The sequence below is a fragment of the Cebus imitator genome, unplaced genomic scaffold, assembly GCF_001604975.1.
Source record: "Cebus imitator isolate Cc_AM_T3 unplaced genomic scaffold, Cebus_imitator-1.0 Scaffold79, whole genome shotgun sequence".
In the NCBI taxonomy this organism is placed as follows: domain Eukaryota; kingdom Metazoa; phylum Chordata; class Mammalia; order Primates; family Cebidae; genus Cebus; species Cebus imitator.
The window spans coordinates 6,390,210-6,407,011 of NW_016107394.1; the positions used below are offsets into that span (position 1 = coordinate 6,390,210).

At 56.7% G+C, this 16,802-nt stretch overlaps 1 protein-coding gene across 5 annotated transcripts; it reads right to left on the reverse strand.

Annotated features, from left to right (window-relative positions):
• Positions 1 to 3,597: 3,597 nt before the first annotated feature.
• On the reverse strand, positions 3,598 to 15,066 carry LRRC32 (leucine rich repeat containing 32). Of its 5 annotated transcripts, XM_017533046.2 has the most exons (4): positions 14,618 to 15,061; positions 11,482 to 11,569; positions 5,683 to 7,608; positions 3,598 to 4,122 (listed from the first exon to the last, which is right to left on the reverse strand). In XM_017533046.2, exons 2-3 carry the CDS (start codon positions 11,563 to 11,565, stop codon positions 5,704 to 5,706), a joined length of 1,989 nt encoding a protein of 662 aa, XP_017388535.1. In that variant the 5' UTR covers positions 11,566 to 11,569; positions 14,618 to 15,061; the 3' UTR covers positions 3,598 to 4,122; positions 5,683 to 5,703. The 5 variants fall into 5 exon arrangements, with proteins under 5 accessions (XP_017388535.1, XP_037596070.1, XP_017388533.1 ...); XM_037740142.1 differs by lacking the exon at positions 5,683 to 7,608 and having other exon boundaries at positions 14,618 to 15,066; XM_017533044.2 differs by having other exon boundaries at positions 3,598 to 7,608; positions 14,618 to 15,059.
• Between the last annotated feature and the right edge of the window lie 1,736 nt (positions 15,067 to 16,802).

Genomic DNA, 16,802 nt, shown 5'->3' on the forward strand with positions numbered 1-16,802 from the left:
GCCTCGGCTCTTGCCATTTGTTCTGCCTGGAAAGCCTCTTCCCATCTCCACGTGTTGAAAGCCTATCCTTCCTTGCAGAGCCAGCCCAGATGTCCTCGAAGTCTTTCCTCACTCCACCAGCTGGAAGGGCTGCTCCCTGCTGCAAACAAATTTCCCGAGCAGAAAATCTGGACCTCCCTCGAGGCACTGACCACTTCCTGGATTGTGCTGTGGTATGGCCCCTCTCTCCAGCCCATAGGCAAAGGCTCTATCCAACTGTTCCCTGTATCCTGCAGGGCTAGGGCCCAGCACAGAGCAGATGCCCGAGACACTCTGGCTGGACGAATGAGCAGTGCTGAGTTTGGGGTGGGGCAATGATTATAACCCCATTTTACAGATGCCGAAATAGAGGTACAGATAAGTGGCAGACTTGGCCTTGGTCCCACAGTAAACAAGCAGCAGAACCTAGACTCAGGCCTGCGTTTCTGGTCCCAGAGGCGATGGTCTTTCTAGGGCAGCTTGGTGGGAGGTGAGGTAGGGTGGGGTAGGGTAAGACCCGGGTCCTGGGAGCCAGCAAGCCAGGAAGAGCTGGAGTTGGGACGGCCAAGTTCAGGGAAAGCGCAGCTGGGGTGGAGCCAAGGTATTTATTATGCTTGGTCTCCAGTTCCAAACAGAGCTGATGGATGGAGCTACTCCAGTTCCTATAAACAGCTCTGGCCTCCCTCCCCCCGCCCTCTCCATTCTCAGCCACCACAGCCCAAGTGTTTCCAGTGTGATAGGGGTAGGGGTGGGGGTGGGGGGGATGACCAAGAAGAGAGGAATGGGAGTGAGGGGGGTGAGCAAAGGAAGGGGGAAGACAAAGATTAGATGGGGTCCTAGAGGCCCCAGGAAGCTGCAGGGAACGGAGGGAGGTCAGAGAGGATTCTTGGCCTTCCCACCGGCCCCCGCTGCCGTGGGCGGCCCGCAGTCTGCATTCCCCTGTCCTCTCTGTGTCCCCTGGGTCTGCTCAAAAAGCCTCCTCACCACATTCTCTGAGAGCTTGTCTCAACTCCACAAGCTTCTGAGTCCTGGAGGGCAGGGGGCATTCACTCAGGAAGGCTTTTCTGAGCTGGTTTCAGTCTGTGTTGGCTCACAGGCCCTGGGGACAGAGAGGACTCTGGGTAGGACCTCCCCCCAGGAGCTCCTGGCTTGGTGGCCAGGTCAGGCAGACACTGCTGAGGGCAGCCCAGGGCTGTGGGCAGCTGGAGGAGGGAAATCCAGACAGTCTCCCCAGAGGAGGTGATGGCGGTGATGGCACTGAGGGTGGTGGAAGGAGATTGTGCAGGTGGGGCAGGGGGCTGAGCTGGTTCTGGCAGAGGAGGCCGGAGAGGTGCAGGAGGCAGTGCTGCCTAATGGTTAAGACTGCCGGCTCCAGAGTGGGACAGCCTGGGTTCAAGTCTCATCGCTGGAGCTCAGTTCTTTAAAATGAGAATGGTAACAGTAGAAACCTCTTCAAGATTGTCAGAATGAAACACGACAATGCACATCCAGCGCTCAGCATGGGCTCACCCGGACGTGCTTGACAATGGCCATCTCTGAGCATGCGGTGAGAGGTGGCGGGAGAAAGATGGGCCTCATGGGCCCTAGAGCTGCCTGAAGGACAGGGGCACAGAACACAGACGGCAGGTCCCAGATCCTGGAGGGTGTGGCCAGCCTGTGGGTCTGAGAGAGTGAGTTGCTGTCGCATCCTGGACCCTGTTACTGGTGGAGTGGCATGCCAGCACAGGGAACCCCAGGAGCTGGGTCCTGAACCTCAGGCTGACTGTAGCCTGGAGGTGGCAGGTCCTTCTCTGTCCCTGCAACTTGCTGAGAGCTCGGACAGCTGGATGCTCTGATGACCTAGTTGGCAGCCGTGTCCACGTTTGGTTGAAAACAGGAATTTCTGCCTCACTGGGGGTCTTGGCCAGGTGAGCAAACTCCCCTGTTTGTCAGGAAAAGGGGTTGGGGCCTGGTGGGCTCTCTGCTGGAGTGGAGGCCTGCAGACCCTGGGCTCAGCTCAGTCGGAGCTCCTGCCTTCCCCTTAGGCCTTCACGGAGCACATACTGTGTGCCAGGGTGCTCTCCTCCAGTGTGTGTGGGGCTCTCTCCTCTCTCCCCCACCCCTACCCCATGAAATAGGCATTTAGAATTTCCCTTTGCAGACAGGGAGCCAGGAGCAGGAATGGGGATGTGAGAGGGCATGGACCAGAGAAATGGAAGAATCCCTAGGAGGCAGAGCTGCCAATGCTGGGCCCAGGGGCTGCCGGGCCAAGGGGAGGGGTCCAGAGTGCCTGCTGGTGGGAAGGAGAAGCATCACAGAGCAGGAGCTTGGGGGAGAGGCGGGAAGGGAAGGGGAGGGGAGGGAAGAAGGGTGACAAGGTGGCAGTGCCAGGCTGCTGAGAGGTGAAGTAGGCCACTAGGGGACAAGCTTATGAACACTGGAGGAAGATGTGGGACAACCACTCCTGCTCTGTGTGCTCTGCCCTGGCCTGTCACGCCTCTTAGTGCTCCTGTGCCCAGGTGAGGCTGCTTCTGTCCCATACCCCACACTCACCCTCCAACTCCCAGCCAGGAACCAGGTATGGTTTTCTACCAAGTTCAACCTTGATCTGCAGCCCAGCTGATCATTGAATTCTCCAGGCCCTGGAGACCTTTAGCCTTCTACCTGGGGAGACCTCTGGGAACCAGAGTTGGACTTTCGAGAGGAGTGGGGCTGGAGACAGGGATGTAGGCCATCAGAGAGCAAGGGGTGTTTCCAGCAATGAGGCCATGGGTTCCCACGGGAAAAGGGCCTCGGATGGAGCCCTGGCCATCACCATTTAGAGTTGGCTTGAGGAAGATGAGCAAAGAAGCAAAGAAGACCCTGAAAAGCAGTGGCCTGGGAGGGAGGGGACAGCTTCCTGTGTGGAACCACAGCTGTGGGGAGAGCAGGGGCATGGGTGGGGGGCCCACTGCACAGGGCCCAGGGAGAGAAGGTCTAAAAAGTGTGCTGAATTTGGCAAAGGATACCCTTGGCGTTGTTAGCAAAGGCAGCATGGGGCTGGGAGGGGCTGAAGGCAGCTCCAGGCTGGTTGAGAGCGGGAGGAGTGGGAAGGGAAGCAACTTTACCAAGAAGCTGGCCTGTGACAAGCAGGAGGAGGGGAAAGTGGCTGAGGGGCTTCTCACTATTAAGACGGGCAAGTCTTGAGCCCAGCTGAAGTCTCAGAGGAAGATGTGAATAGAGACGGAGAGGCTGGAGGCAGAAGAGAGCATGATGGGGCTGGGGACCCCCGAGGAGGAGGGGCAGCGCCACCTCTGAGATGGGGCACAGAGGGCTGAGCACAGAGAAGGGGAGGGGCCTGTAGCTGTAGCAGGAAGGAAACAAGCGGAAGCCCCCAGCCTCTCAGCCTTGGGGAGCAGGGTCGCCTGTTGAGTATGGGGTGACAGGTGTAGCAGGGGCTGTGCTAGTAGCTGAGGCTCCAAGGCCCACAGTGGTGCTGACCCGGAGCCTCCGTGTCCCCAGGGATTTGCCATGAGGATTGAACAACCATATGGGAGTTGAGGGGCAGGGTTCAAGTGGATGCAACGAATCGGATAGCAAAGAGGAGGCTGGCAACCGCACTGCTTCTCCAAAATATGCTTTTAATACATTCAGGTAGGTTATACAAAGAGCTGGGCCCTAGGCCTGGGCTGTGGCCTGGGTCCTGGGTCCTGGGTCCTGGGAATTGACAGCAGCATTGTGTAGTGTTTTCAAAGATCAGGCGTGGGAACACATACCTTGGCCTCCAGGCCTAAGGAAGAGCGTTATGTGCAGTAGCACCTGTGGTCCTGATCCCAGCCAGGACTGGGTCTGCCTGGCTGCTCCATGCATCACCGGGGCCTAGCCCTGGCTCTCTGCCCATTGACTCTCCCTTAACTCCTCTGGGCCTTGGTGTTCTTATCTGCCAAATGGGATGGAGACGTGGCGTTTTCATTTTATCACACATTACTGAGTTCACATCATGAGCCAGACTGTGGACCAAGCACAGGTAAGCTGACGAAGACAGTCACACAGGGTCTTGGGTTGGTCCCAGGGCTTCCATTCTTCCCAGACAGTTCATGACTCCATGGTATGAGGGACAGGGGTCATCTGGGTGAGCAATTCTACCTGCTTTTTTAGAGGGAAAAAAAAATCCTTGCAAGATGACATACAGAAAGGAAGTTTGGAGCCAGCATTACCTTGTGATGTGACAGCCAAGAGAGGACATCACTCTGGTCCAACCCCCATCTCATCCCACCAAATAAGGTCTGACTCTTTTTTCCCTCCACAGGCTCTGACATTGACTTGTACAGCTCTCTGTTTCATTCTCTTTCTGAACCTCAGTTTCCCCATCTATGCAATGGGCCGGGGCTGGATTCAATAGTCTCAAACTCCAGGCTCTGCTCAATAGAGGAAAAGGGAGTGAGAGAATGCAAGAGCAAGGAGAGACCAGGCGAACCCATACCAGGGTGCAAATGAGGGGAGGAGGGAAATAAGAAGGAGGAGAGGGCCTGCGGCTGCCTGCCTGGGAGAGAGGAGAGTGCAGATGTGCGTGGCACAAGATGCTTCCAGACCCTGCTTGGGCTATGTGGGACCACTTCCTGTCCTCTTAATGGCCTGCAGCCCTTGCAGTGGCAAAGATCCAGGCCCTGGAGACAGAAGGATGAGGGTTTGAATCTCACCTATGGCATTAGTTAGCTGGGGCCCTGAAGGGAGATTTGCAGAACTTCAGTTTCCTCTTTTATAAAATAGGCATAAAATACCAACCTCTAGGGGCTGTCATATAGGGGCAGACACAAGGCTCGATTCACATCCACATCTGCCAAGCTGGTGCAAAACAGAACCAGACATCTAAGAGTCTAGCTCCTGGCGAAGCAGCCAAGGTGGGGCTGGGATGGAGAAGCGGGGCTGGGCAGGGAGGGGCTTAGAGCAGTACTAGGGTCAGGGTGTGCAACATGAGAGTGCCAGGTAGAGAGAGGGCCTGTCCAGGGCAGGAGACAGAATGGCCCAGCGCTGGGCTGGACCCCTTAACCAGACCCTGCTGGAGCCGCCACAGCCCACCTAACAGCACCAGATCCAAGACACACTCGGACGGCTCCAGTTCTCTCTTTCGGTCATAAGCTCTTCATTTTCAGAGCGGCTGAAAGTCATTATCGGATGTGACAAACAGTCTGCTTTGAAATGTCTCAGACAAATCCTCCCAGGCTTGGCCCTCTCTGGCCCTGGCACTGCCAGAGCCGGACTCTCTGGCCTGAACCAGCAGGGCCTGCCGAGCTCCAGACCCCTGGGCTTTCACTCCTCAGGCCCTGAGCACACTGCGTGGTCACTGTGTGGCTCTGCAGCAACCCCTCCTACCAGACTGGGAGATTCTCGAGGGCAGGAATATATCTCATTTCCCAGCATTCCCAGTGCCCAGAGCAGGGTGTGGCACAAAATAGATGCTCATTGAAGATTTGTTGATCTGATGGGTCAACATTATTCTCTGCTGTCCCTGAAACCGCCCAACCTCTGGCTTCCACAGCTGGACCCAAAGTGCAGCCCGGGAAGGGAGTCACCTGCTGATGCAGCAGGCGGCAGAGAAAGAAGTACTGGGCTGCGATTTGGGGACCAGCATTCTGGGACCCTGGGTCACTGTGTGACCTTGAGTCAGGCCTCACTCTTCTCTGTATCTCAGGCTCCTGCACTGACCTAGAGTGTCTCCTGGCTTCTTTAGGCTTTATATTGTTGATTAAACTTCTGCCGGCGGAGGCAGCAACAGGTGGCCAGCGTGGTGAGGAGGATGGCAAAGACCAGTATGAAGGTGAGGATGATAATGAGGTTGATGTTCTTGAGCCCCCCCTTCTCACAGTCCTCGGGACGCACGTGGCTCAGAGACACCTCCTCCTGAGAGCTGAAGCGGCAGATCAGGTCCTGGGTGGCGTCCACGTCCACTCGGCCCTGGTGCAGCTGGGTTGCCAGCCAGCCATTGCCGCAGCAGCTGAGTGGATTCCCCTGCAGGTAGAGGCGCCGGAGGCTGGTCTCCAGGCCACCCATGGCACTGCCTGGCAGGAGGCTGAAGCTGTTGTTCCGCAGGTCCAACACCTCCAGTGACACGGCCTGTGTCCAGGCGGGAAGGTGGCTCAGGCGGTTCTCGGCAAGATTGAGCTGCTTGAGGCAGCTGAAGTAGGGCAGGTCCACCTGCAGGACCGCCAGCCCATTGCCCTGCAGTGCCAGGACCTCCAAGGAGACCTCCAGACCTGCCAAGGCCCCCCTGGCCACCACTAGCCCAGGGTTGGAAGAGAGGTCCAGCTCAGTCAGTGGGGTGCGGAGGAAGGCCCCTGCCCTGAGCATCTCTATCTCATTATCCACCAGGCTCAGGCTGCGGAGGGAGGAGATGCCGGAGAAGGCCACACAGCTGGAGGGGCCAGGCTCATCCGGACCCCCACAGGGGCTGACCCGGTTCCCCTGCAGGTTGAGATGCTGCAGGCTCGCCAGGTTGGCAAAGGTGTATGGGGGCAGGTCCCGCAGGGCATTGCCCTGAAGGAGCAGCGTCCGCAGGGACCCCAGGGCTCTGGTGCCCAGTTCCAGTGCCTCCAGGGCATTGTGGCTTAAGTCCAGGAGCATCAGGCAGGGCAGGGAGCCTGAGCGCCGGGCCTCAAAAGCCCGCAAACAGTTTCGGCTGAGGTTCAGGAAGCACAGGGAGGTCAGGTGCTCAAGAAAGCTGTCGGGGATGAGCTCAATCTCATTGTAGCTCAAATCCAGATTCGAGAGCTGGGAAAGGGGGTGGGCGCTGGCGTTCCCCCTGGGGTTTGAGAGGCGCAGGGCTGACCAGCCCTCGGAAGGTGCGTGGATGGCCTTGCTGTGCTGGGGTGGCCCTGTGGGGAGCCGGATGAGGTTATTGGACATGTTCAGGTAGATAAGTCTCGGGAACACGGCCAGGTCAGGAAAATGGAGCAGTTTGTTCTCCCGCAGGTCAAGCCAGGTGAGCTGGAACTCGGCCTGGGGCTTAGGGGCCGTCTGAAAGGTCTCGACGCTGTTGCAGCTCAGGTCCAGCACCCGCAGCTGCTGGAGGCTGAAGTCAGAGATGCAGGTGAGGGAATTCCTGGAGAGGTTGAGATGGATCAAGCGGGGCAGGGCTTCGAAGGCGCCGTCCTCTATGTCCATCAGCACGTTGCTATGTAGGTCAAGCCGCTCTAGCGCAGGCATGCCCCGGAAGGTGTGGTGGGTGAGGCGAGTCAGACTGTTCTCCGCCAGTGAGAGGGTATGCAGGCGGGGCGCCTCCTCCAGCAGCTGCTCCAGCAGGCCGCTGTACAGGCTGTTCCCAGACAGGTCCAGGGAGGTCACGTGTGGCAGGGGGCCCAGGCCGCCAGTACTCAGTACAGTGCCCACTGCCAGCCGGTTGTGGGCCAGGCTGAGGTGCTGCAGGTGGGGCAGGGCCTGGAAGGCTCCTGGCTGGAGGGAACTGATCTCGTTGCTGCTCAGGTCCAGGTGACGAAGTGCCGTGTAGAGGCTCAGGGGAGAGACCAGGATACTCTGCAGCTGGTTCCCAGATAGATCGAGGGTCTCGGTGTCCAGTGGGAGCCCCAAGGGGACCTGAAGCAGGCCCAGGCCCTGGCATGAGACCTTCTTGTCTACCTGGGGAGGGGCAGGGTGGGGAGACAGCTGGCATGAGTGGGCGTGGCAGGGGATGAAACCAGACATGCTTACCCAGGAAGGACTATGAGACCCCTGCCCAGATGGGGAACCTTCTCCTGTGGACTCCCAGAATGCTCAACTTTTCCTCATCACAGCTTGATCACCCCATGTCTGGATGACCTGTCTGGCTCCTGATTCATCTTGGGCACCCAGCACAGTGCTGGGCATTAGGAAGGAACTCAATGAGGGTTCCATGGGAGGATAGATGGAGAGATGATAAACAGATAGAAGGATAAATGAACCAACAAAGAGAAACCCTGTACTCATTATTACCCCTCTTACAGGAAACAGCTGTATATCCCACAGAGTGCCCCCGAGCCAGTGAGCAGCAGGGCAGAGCTGGGACCCGGGGCTCCTGGTTCCACATTCTGGGTCCCTTCTAGGGCACAGATAGTTAAATTTCCAGCAGTAGATGGGAATTTCTTTACTTTGGGAGAAATGTTTCCAAAAGTAAAACTGTAATTTCTGCTCTGTCACCAGTTTTTGTTTCGGTCTCTGCCTCAGACCTCATTCACGCTCTCGTGTTGTGGGCACAGCCTGGGTTCCGGGGCCTGCCTTCCTTATGGATGCTTCCCAGATGTGGCCTCCTCTCTGCTGCTGTTACCTGCCCCCTATAGGGGGTGGCTTTCTTCCCAGGCTGGGTCAGGGGATTGGGACTCTGGAGGTGGCAAGGGGCAGGGAAAAGATGGCCAGGGCCAAATTCACAGTCTTTGGTGACAAGACGGTGCTTGTGTTGTGTGACCTCCAGGAAGTCCCATAACCACTCTGCTTTCTTATGTCCTTCCCCAGCAGCCACTCAGCATTTGACATCTTAGTTAATACTTGCAGTCCTGTGGCCCCATTGGTTTTTACCATAGCTTGCCCATCTGATATGATCACCTCTATTTACAGAAATCTAGGCTCAGGGAGGGGAAGGGATCGCCCAGCTGGTGAGGAGCAGTGCTGGGATCTGAATCCAGGTTTTTAGCAACCAAAGGTCCCACTCTTGTTCTTCCACAGATGTGCCTTCTGGGCCCAAAATTCCTTCTGTGCAAATGCAGGTCTCCCTTTTCTCTTCAGGCCTCCAGGAACCCTAGCCTTTCCCAGAAAAGAGTCTGACTTCCACAATCACTGGGCTTAGGCTCGCCACCCACAGCTTCTGTCTCCGCTGACCGGTTCTGACCCATTCACTGCTAAATGCCTGACAGCTGCTCAAAAGCTCCACTCTGACTGTGTGGTACCTTGGCTTAAATCCCTCCAGGGTGAAGTCTGGGACCCTCAGCAGGGCGTTCGAGGCTGCTTGTAGCCCCTGCCAACCTGTCCCCCACCTCCCACCCCAGCCCACATGCAGTGACCACAGCTGGCCACTGCCCATCATGCCTTCCCACACCCACTGCTGGGTCTCCTCCCTGCACTGGATACACCTTCCATCCCCAACCAGATCCACACGTGAACTCTTTACACAGCTTCAGGGCCTCCTCCACCAGGGACCCATCCATGACTGTGCTTCCTCTCAGAGCTCTAACCCGCTGAACTGTGGCTGTGTGTGTGGGGACCTGCTAGACAGCGAGCTCAGAACAAACAGGGACTGGTTTGGTGAATGTGGGTGCCTTGGACCTGACTCGCAGATCATTTTTTTCCTAATGAATGAGTTCCAGACATCATTGGTTTAGTAAAGGTCTGAGGTACTAAATCAACCACTTCTCTGGGAGGAAAGAAAACAAGATGATTGATATTTTAAGAATACAGTCAAAGACGGCTAGAGCAAGAAGAGTTCAGTTCACCCACTTCCCAGAAGGGGACACTGAGGCCTGAAGATGGCAGTGACTTGCAGGAAGTCACTGTGAGTCAGTGGCTGAGCTGGTAGGGAAGGAACACAGGCCTGCCTGTTCCTCTCCTGGTCCAGCTCTGTGCTTCCACCTGAGAGCCCCAAGATGAGTAGGGTCTGCTCGTAGGCAGGGCTGCACTGGGAGGCCCAGCTCTCCAGTTCAGTCCAGGAAGGGCTTGAAGGCCAGGGCGGTGCTCAGAGCTGCACTTCCGGGGTCCCCATGCCTCCTTCAGCTCTGAGCTCCCAGCATTGCCTGACTTACAGTGGGAGGGAATTGGAGGAATTGGCCCTTTGCCAGAGTTTAGCACTCCCACCCACTGTCCTGGGCTATCAGGATGCCACTGCCCAGATTCCTTTTGAGAAGCAAAGACTTGCCATCCAACTCCATTTCACCATCTCATCATGGAGGAACACAAGGTAAGGAGAGACACCAGGCAGTCAAGGAGAGCTGGGTTCGTAGGTCCCTGGTAGGTCGCATGTCTTCTTAGCTCCTGTGTGTATTCTCCCCATGCTGGTTCAGAAAGCGCTTTCCTATCTATTATCTCATTTCCCCAGACTCCAAAACTCACCCGCTTCCCCTCTGCCTGTTGGGTGGTCAAGGCCTTCCCCTCCAGGCCTCATCTCCCTGAGGTAGAATGTGTGTTTGTATTTGGTGATGCCTGAGGCCTTCTTTCCCCATAATTCTGGGCTCCAGGAATGTCAGAAGGGCTCTGAAGAGCAAGAAGAGTGGTGGCAACAGGAGACATTTCACCCCCAGGGAACGGCTGCGGGCAGGCAGCTGCCAGCACCTCCTGCCTCCTGAAGCAGCTGCCTGTTGAGTGTCATAAGTTTCTTCGGGTCTCAGGTCCAAGAGGGGCTTCTGGAGGGCCTGTCCTTTCCCAGCCAGGCTCTGGCCTTGACCTCAGTGACTGCCTGGCCTTACAGTGGACCTACGTGTTCTCTTTTCCCTGTATGTCATAGGATCACAAGAACTTTGGGAGGCCAGGCACGGTGGCTCACGCCTGTAATCCAAGCACTTGGAGAGGCCGAGGCGGGTGGATCATGAGGTCAAGAGTTCAAGACCAGCCTGGCCAACATAGTGAAACACTGTCTCTACTAAAAATACAAAAATTAGCCAGGTGTGGTGGCACATGCCTATAGTCCCAGCTACTTAGGAGGCTGAGGCAGGAGAATCACTTGAACCTGAGAGGTGGAGGTTGCAGTGAGCCGAGACTGTGCCACTGCACTCCAGCTTGGGTGACAGAGTGAGGCTCCATCTCAAAAAATATATATATTTTATGGCTAGTTTTCCTGGCTTGGTGCAGGGAAAAGGAACAGAAGCAAATCAAAGTTGGTCCTTGCCCTCCTTGCCCTGAGGAAGTTCATGGTCTGGTAGGTGAGACGGGCTTGAACCCATTCACCAATCACCCCACGTGCTCAGTCTGCTCAGTGCTGAGATAGTGGAAAGCCTGGGGATCGCAGGAGCCCAGAGGAAGGGTGTGACCAGACTAGGTCAGCCTGGGAGGGGGCTGGGGAGGCTTCCTGGAGATGGCAGCATTTGACCTGGGCAATAAGGAGTGAAAGGCTTCCCAGTGGGAAGTCCCAAGTCAAGGAGCCCAGTTAGGAAGGGGATTTGTCCCCAAGGGGAATCAGCACAGAGAAGCCCCTCCCAGCTGGCCTACCCCAAATTCCCCACACATATATCATTCCAGCGGGGCCTAGTGCTCGTGGGGACAGCTTGGGGGAATACAGTCTAATCACTGTTCCCAGCTGAATGACCTTGGATAAGTCACACTTCTCCAAGCCTCAGTCTCCTCCTTTGCAAAATGAGAATAATGGTGCTTACCTGGTAGGACTGTTGGGTAAACAAGGTATTTAAACATTCTAATAGGTGCTCATTAAATGCAAGGTGCATTGCCTTTCCTCTCCTGACTCTTCTAACTCCTGACTTCTGCGGCTGGGACACTAGCACACCCTAGGGCAGGGAGGTGGGGTGGCCCTCACCCTGTCTGGGTAGAGCATCTTACCATCTTACAGGGCACTTTTTCTTGGTGTTGCGCAGCCAGGCCTAGGGTCAGCAGGGCCAGAAGCAGCAGGATCTGGGGGCTCATGGCTCTGTATAGGGGGAGAGGAAAGGGGAACACTGTAAGACCCCTGGCTCCTTCCCACTGCCAGCCCCCATGCCCACCCATTCCGTGCCTGTTCTTGGGGAACCCCAGAGCATGGCTGGAGCTGGAATAAAAGTGTTTTGAGCAGGGCAGGGAGCAGGTGGGAAATGGGCCTGCAGCCCATCACAGAAGGCCTCTCACCCAGGCCAAGGAGTCGGCCCCTTACCCAGGGGAAGCAAGAGTTTAAAAAGGCATGTGACTTAGTCAGATGGGGCTTTCAAAAGACCTCACCTGGTGGAAGACAGCCTGGAGGGGATGCACAGAGGCTGACGGACCCTAAGGGTTGCCCTGGGCCATGCTCAGTGCCAGGGATTGGGGGTGTGGGGGTGGAGAGGGGGCTTGGAGAGTGGGCCTCTGACTATATTTCCACCCAGGTCACAGATGTCGTCCATCCCAGCTCCTCAGTCTCTACATGGAATTCCTTGTTTTCTGCCCACCCACCCCCACCTTATATTTTGCCCTTTGATTCTCCGGCCCTTGCCATTGTTCAAGGCTGGGCCCAGGCCTTGACAGGAAGCCCCACAGGAGGCCTGTGCTGCCCCAGCACTGCTCTGCGGACTTCCCCAGGAACAGCCTGGCAGGCTCTGTACTTTCACTGAAGCCACATCCAGCCTCCTGGGCCAGCCCTTTACTCTGAGAGCAGCCAGGGGTGGGGCTAAGGGGCCGCGCACAGGCCCTCAGCAGGGTCAAATCCCAGTGCTGCTGGAGGCTCCCTCACTCCCTCACTGAGGACATGAGCCAAGTGCTAGGGACATACAAATCCATCCATGAATTTCATTCATTCATTCATTCATTCATTCACACCTTTACTGAATGCCTCCTCAGGTCTGGCTCTGTGCTGGGAACTGGGAGCTCAAAAAAAAAACTGAACACAAAAAAGAAGCAATGGTGATACAGACAGAGAGTCTTAAAGAGGAAGCCTTCCAAGGGGACCGGACTCAGAGTCACCCACATCTGACTGCTCCATCTTGTCTTCTTTACCTTCCTGCTGCGTGACCTTACAAGTCATTTCACCTCTCTAAGCCTCAGTTTCCTCATTTGAGGTTAATGGCAGCCACACCAGGTTTTGTTGAGAATCAAATGTGATGCCACTTACAGAACCCTCATTATGCACAAGGCCCTCTTCTTGGCCCTTTCTAGGCATGAACTCATTCCATCCTCAGAAACATTCAATGACTTGATTCCATGATCATTTTACAGACGGGAAAAGGAAGGCTCAGAGAGCTTAGGTACTATGCCTGAGGTCACGTGGTTAAAGAGCCGCTGGCCCAGGCAAGCCTGGCTCCTGGGTCTGTGCTCTTCAAATCCACACTCTCGGCTGCCTACGGTGGGTGCTCCCTGAGTACGTGCTGAACCGCTTCCCCTCTGCCTATTCCCCTCAGCGTCTGAAGGATGCTGCAGGAGAAATGGCATTTACAGGCTTTTGAGGGCAGTGTCTTTGACTGTTGGAACCCGTTAGTGATGAGCTTTGGATGAAGATGACTGGATTGAATCTTGTCCAGTTCTGTCACTGGCCAGCCCCAACTATTGTGATGATCAGGCAAAGAATGGCGGCAAAGGTGCCCTGTGTCCTCACTGTCCTTCCCAGCTGGTACAGTGACCCTCACAGGGCTGAGCATCCCAGGTGAGGCATGCTCATTGGGGAGGCCCCAAGCCTGCAGACAAGTGGCCTGGGCAAAAGGAGGCACGAGACATCTCAGGGGTCCAACTCAGAAAAGTGCCAAAGACTGTGTGTGTGTGTGTGTGTGTGTGTGTGAGAGAGAGAGAGAGAGAGAGAGGGAAAGAGAGACAGCGAGGGTACAGGGGGTAAGATTACTATCACAATAAGCCCACCCCTACATTTAAGAATGTTAGACAGTCTTCAAAGCACTTGACCTATATCATCTCATTAAATTCTCACAATCACCTATTGAGGCAATCACTGTAATTCCCATTTTATGGATGAGAAAACTGAGGTTCCAAAAAGTGAAGTGACTTATCCTCAGAGTTACCCAGCTCATAAGGGCTTTGGAGCAGGGATTTATCCAGGTCTACATGACCTGAATCCTGTGTTTTCTCTAGCACATGCTGAGCCAACTCCCTGCTACAGAACTGTCTTCTTTTGCCCATGACGAAAAGGAGGCTCAGAGAGGTGACTTACCCAAAGTCACACAAGGAGCAAATAGTAGAGTCAGGATCAGAATCCAGTTCATCTGCCTCCAGAGCAAATGTTTCCACGATACCAGACCAAGGTCTCCTTCCCTAAGCCCTGCTAACGACCCCTCCCACGCAGGAGCAGGGCTGACTAGCTCACAGTCTGGGCTGGGAGGTCCTTTCTCTCCCTCCTCTTGGCCTCGGCTGACTTACTGGCAGAGTGGGGTCCTGGGAGAGCTGCTGCGGACGTTCCTGTAGAGCAGTGAATCACTGAGGACAAGCCTCGTTTTGGAGACATGTGCATCCCACGGGGGAATTAGACCTTAACCCAAAGGAATGTGGCTGTGATGGCGGAATTTCAGGCAGCTCGGGGTGGGGGTGGGAGTCCCTCACATCTTACCACCCATGAAGAAGGCTGGCTTCAGAGCCCCTTGGAGAGCGGTAGGTGCCCCTCACCCCACTACAAGAGGTGGGCAGGCCATCTAGTGTTGTGGGATGGGCAGCACCACGCCTAGCCAGGATGGGAGCGTTGCAGGAAACCTGAATTCAAATTCCAGTCTGCCCTTGCCTAGCTGTGTGTTCCTGGGCAAGTCCCGGTCTTCAGGCCATTTTTTTCCCAGCTGTCAAACGGGAACTCCAGCTTCACCCCTTTGCGGGAAAGATGCGCCGAGACAGGAGCCTTGGGGGCCACCCCGGGATCGAGGGAGGGTCTGCCACAGCTCCACGCGCGCAGTGTGGGCAGCGGGAGGGGAGGTTTTGGGGGGCCGTCCCGCGGGACCAGCTCCCGGCCTGCGCTCGCAAGGGGCGCTCGACAGTGCGACCTCCGAGGGGCGGCCAGCCTCGCCCGCCCGGCGGCTCCTACCTGGCTCAGCGCGGCCGCAGCTCCTCTCCCGGGCAGCCTCCGCACATTTTGCGCAAACTCGCCCCCGGGTCCCACCCCGCGCCAGACCCCGGGGTCACGGCCCGAGGAGGCGCAGGCCGCTCGGCTGCCCCACGGGAGCCCCGCGCTCCGGCCGCAATTTAAATACCTCTCACGCGCGCCCGCCACGCCACGCCCCCCCTCTGGCGAGGCTGCGGGGTCCTAGCGCCCGGCCCGTGCCTCGGTTTATCCGGAGCCGACGGGACGGGGTGGGGCGGGGAAGCCTCTTCACCACCCTGGGACGTCGGCTGGGAAGGGGCGAGGGCCCAGGGGCAGGAGGGAGAGGGGTCGCAGAGGAAGCGCCGCGGGAGAGGCCCGTCCCGGTGGCCGCGGCACGTGCAGTTCGCCGTCCCACGGGGTCCGGAGGGGGCGCGGTGGCTCTAGCAGCCTCAGGTCCGCAGAGGAAATCCGGCCTGGCCCCGATTTCCCAGATGCTGGCGCCGCCGCACTTAACGCGGGGCAAACAGGAGAGGTGACGGCGGGGCTGAATGCGGAAGGAAATGACCCTTCGCTGGCCCTGGGGCGGCCGCGGAGGGGGTTCCCCGCAGCACGGCGGTCCGCTCTGGTGGGTCCTGGCAGGTCACTTTTCCTCCCCGGACTGTGCTCTGGTGTCCAGACCCGTCCTCCTCCATCACCTGTGGGAGCCTTCAACAGCCTGTTAAACAGCACCGTCTAAGTCCTCAGTTTTCGGACAGAGAAGCTGAGGCTAGGTGGAGGCAGTGTGTACACATAAAAACCAGTTGTCTGAGACTAGTAAGGTCCCTGTTTATGGTTTGGGAAACCGAGGCTCAGTAAGGTTAAATGCCATGTCCAACGTCACACAACGTATAAGAATCAGGGATTTAAGCCCAGTCTACCTATAAAGTGAAGTCTGATCCACTTTGACCATTATCTTGCCCGAATTTTTAAAGTATTGTGCAAATATGGGGCGGTGGTATTGTCCTTTAGATCAGGGGTTGAAGGAGATCTTCCCCAAAGCCACCCCTCTTCTAGATGCCTGAGCCCTACTAAATCACAGGTACCCTGCCCTGCTGCCTGTGGACTCTAGGATGCAGGTCCCTAGAGGAGAGGGGCCCTGGCTGTCCTCCAGGTCCTGGTTCCAGGGTAGAAAGTGCCTCTTCCACAGTGTTTCTCTTCCCTGATGGTTACCACCCCTCAGATTGGGGCAGGGTGCTCATTTTACAGGCATGAAAGTGCAGCCACCCAGGACCTTGTGGCAAATCAGGGTAAGCCTGGGCTCAGAAGCGGGATTCCCTGCCTTTTCTTCCCCCTGCTCAGTCCATTGTAGAGACAGATCTAGGCAGATGGGGTCAACCCAGAGAGGACAAGCCATGACAACAGGGGCCCCAGGGGCCTGACCAAGCCTTAGAGGAGGAAATCAGGGAAGGCATCCCTAAGAAGGAGGCCTGAGCTGCAATGAGGTGATGGGTAGGAGGTGCAGGTAAGGAATCTCTCAGCAGGGCTTGGGAAGGGTATCCAAACCTCTTTCCCTTTGCCCCCAGCCACCTGAGGCATGTCCATAGGGTCCTAGCTGGTCCATTCAGCCCCCTCTCTAGTCTCTAGTGCTCCATTTGGTCAGACGGAACCTCAGTGTCCCCATCTGTAAAGTGGGAAAGATAGTAGCTACTTCTTGGAGTTGGTGCTAGAACTAAGTGCAATGGATCCAGCTGAAGCCTGCACCCAGTGGTTGTTAGGCGACTTCTCAGTGCCTTTACTGTGGCAGCCTGTGGGCTTCCTTTTCCAGGTCCCTGTCCAAGGGGCCAGATGTCCAGGAAAGTGCTTTGAAGCTGCCCTGCAGTATAAGCAGAGCAACTGGATCATTTGGGCAGTTCCTGGTCTCACCTATCAGACCAGCTCCCCGCCATCCAGGCCCAGGTTGGCTGAGCACTGCCTCACCCTGCCCGGAGCTGCTACCAAGCAGAAATCACTGGGCCATGGCAAAGTTTCTGCTAGGGCCCAGGAGGGCGGAGCTGGGGCTGTGGCGGACTCGGGGTGAGTGGCCCACCTCCCACAACCCCCCCACAAGAAGCTGTGGTTGTGGTTAGTAAGTTCATGGGGTTCCACCTTACTCAGTGCCCAGATGGGGCTCCCCAAGAGTTTGAGGCAAGATGAGCAACCAAGCGTGCCC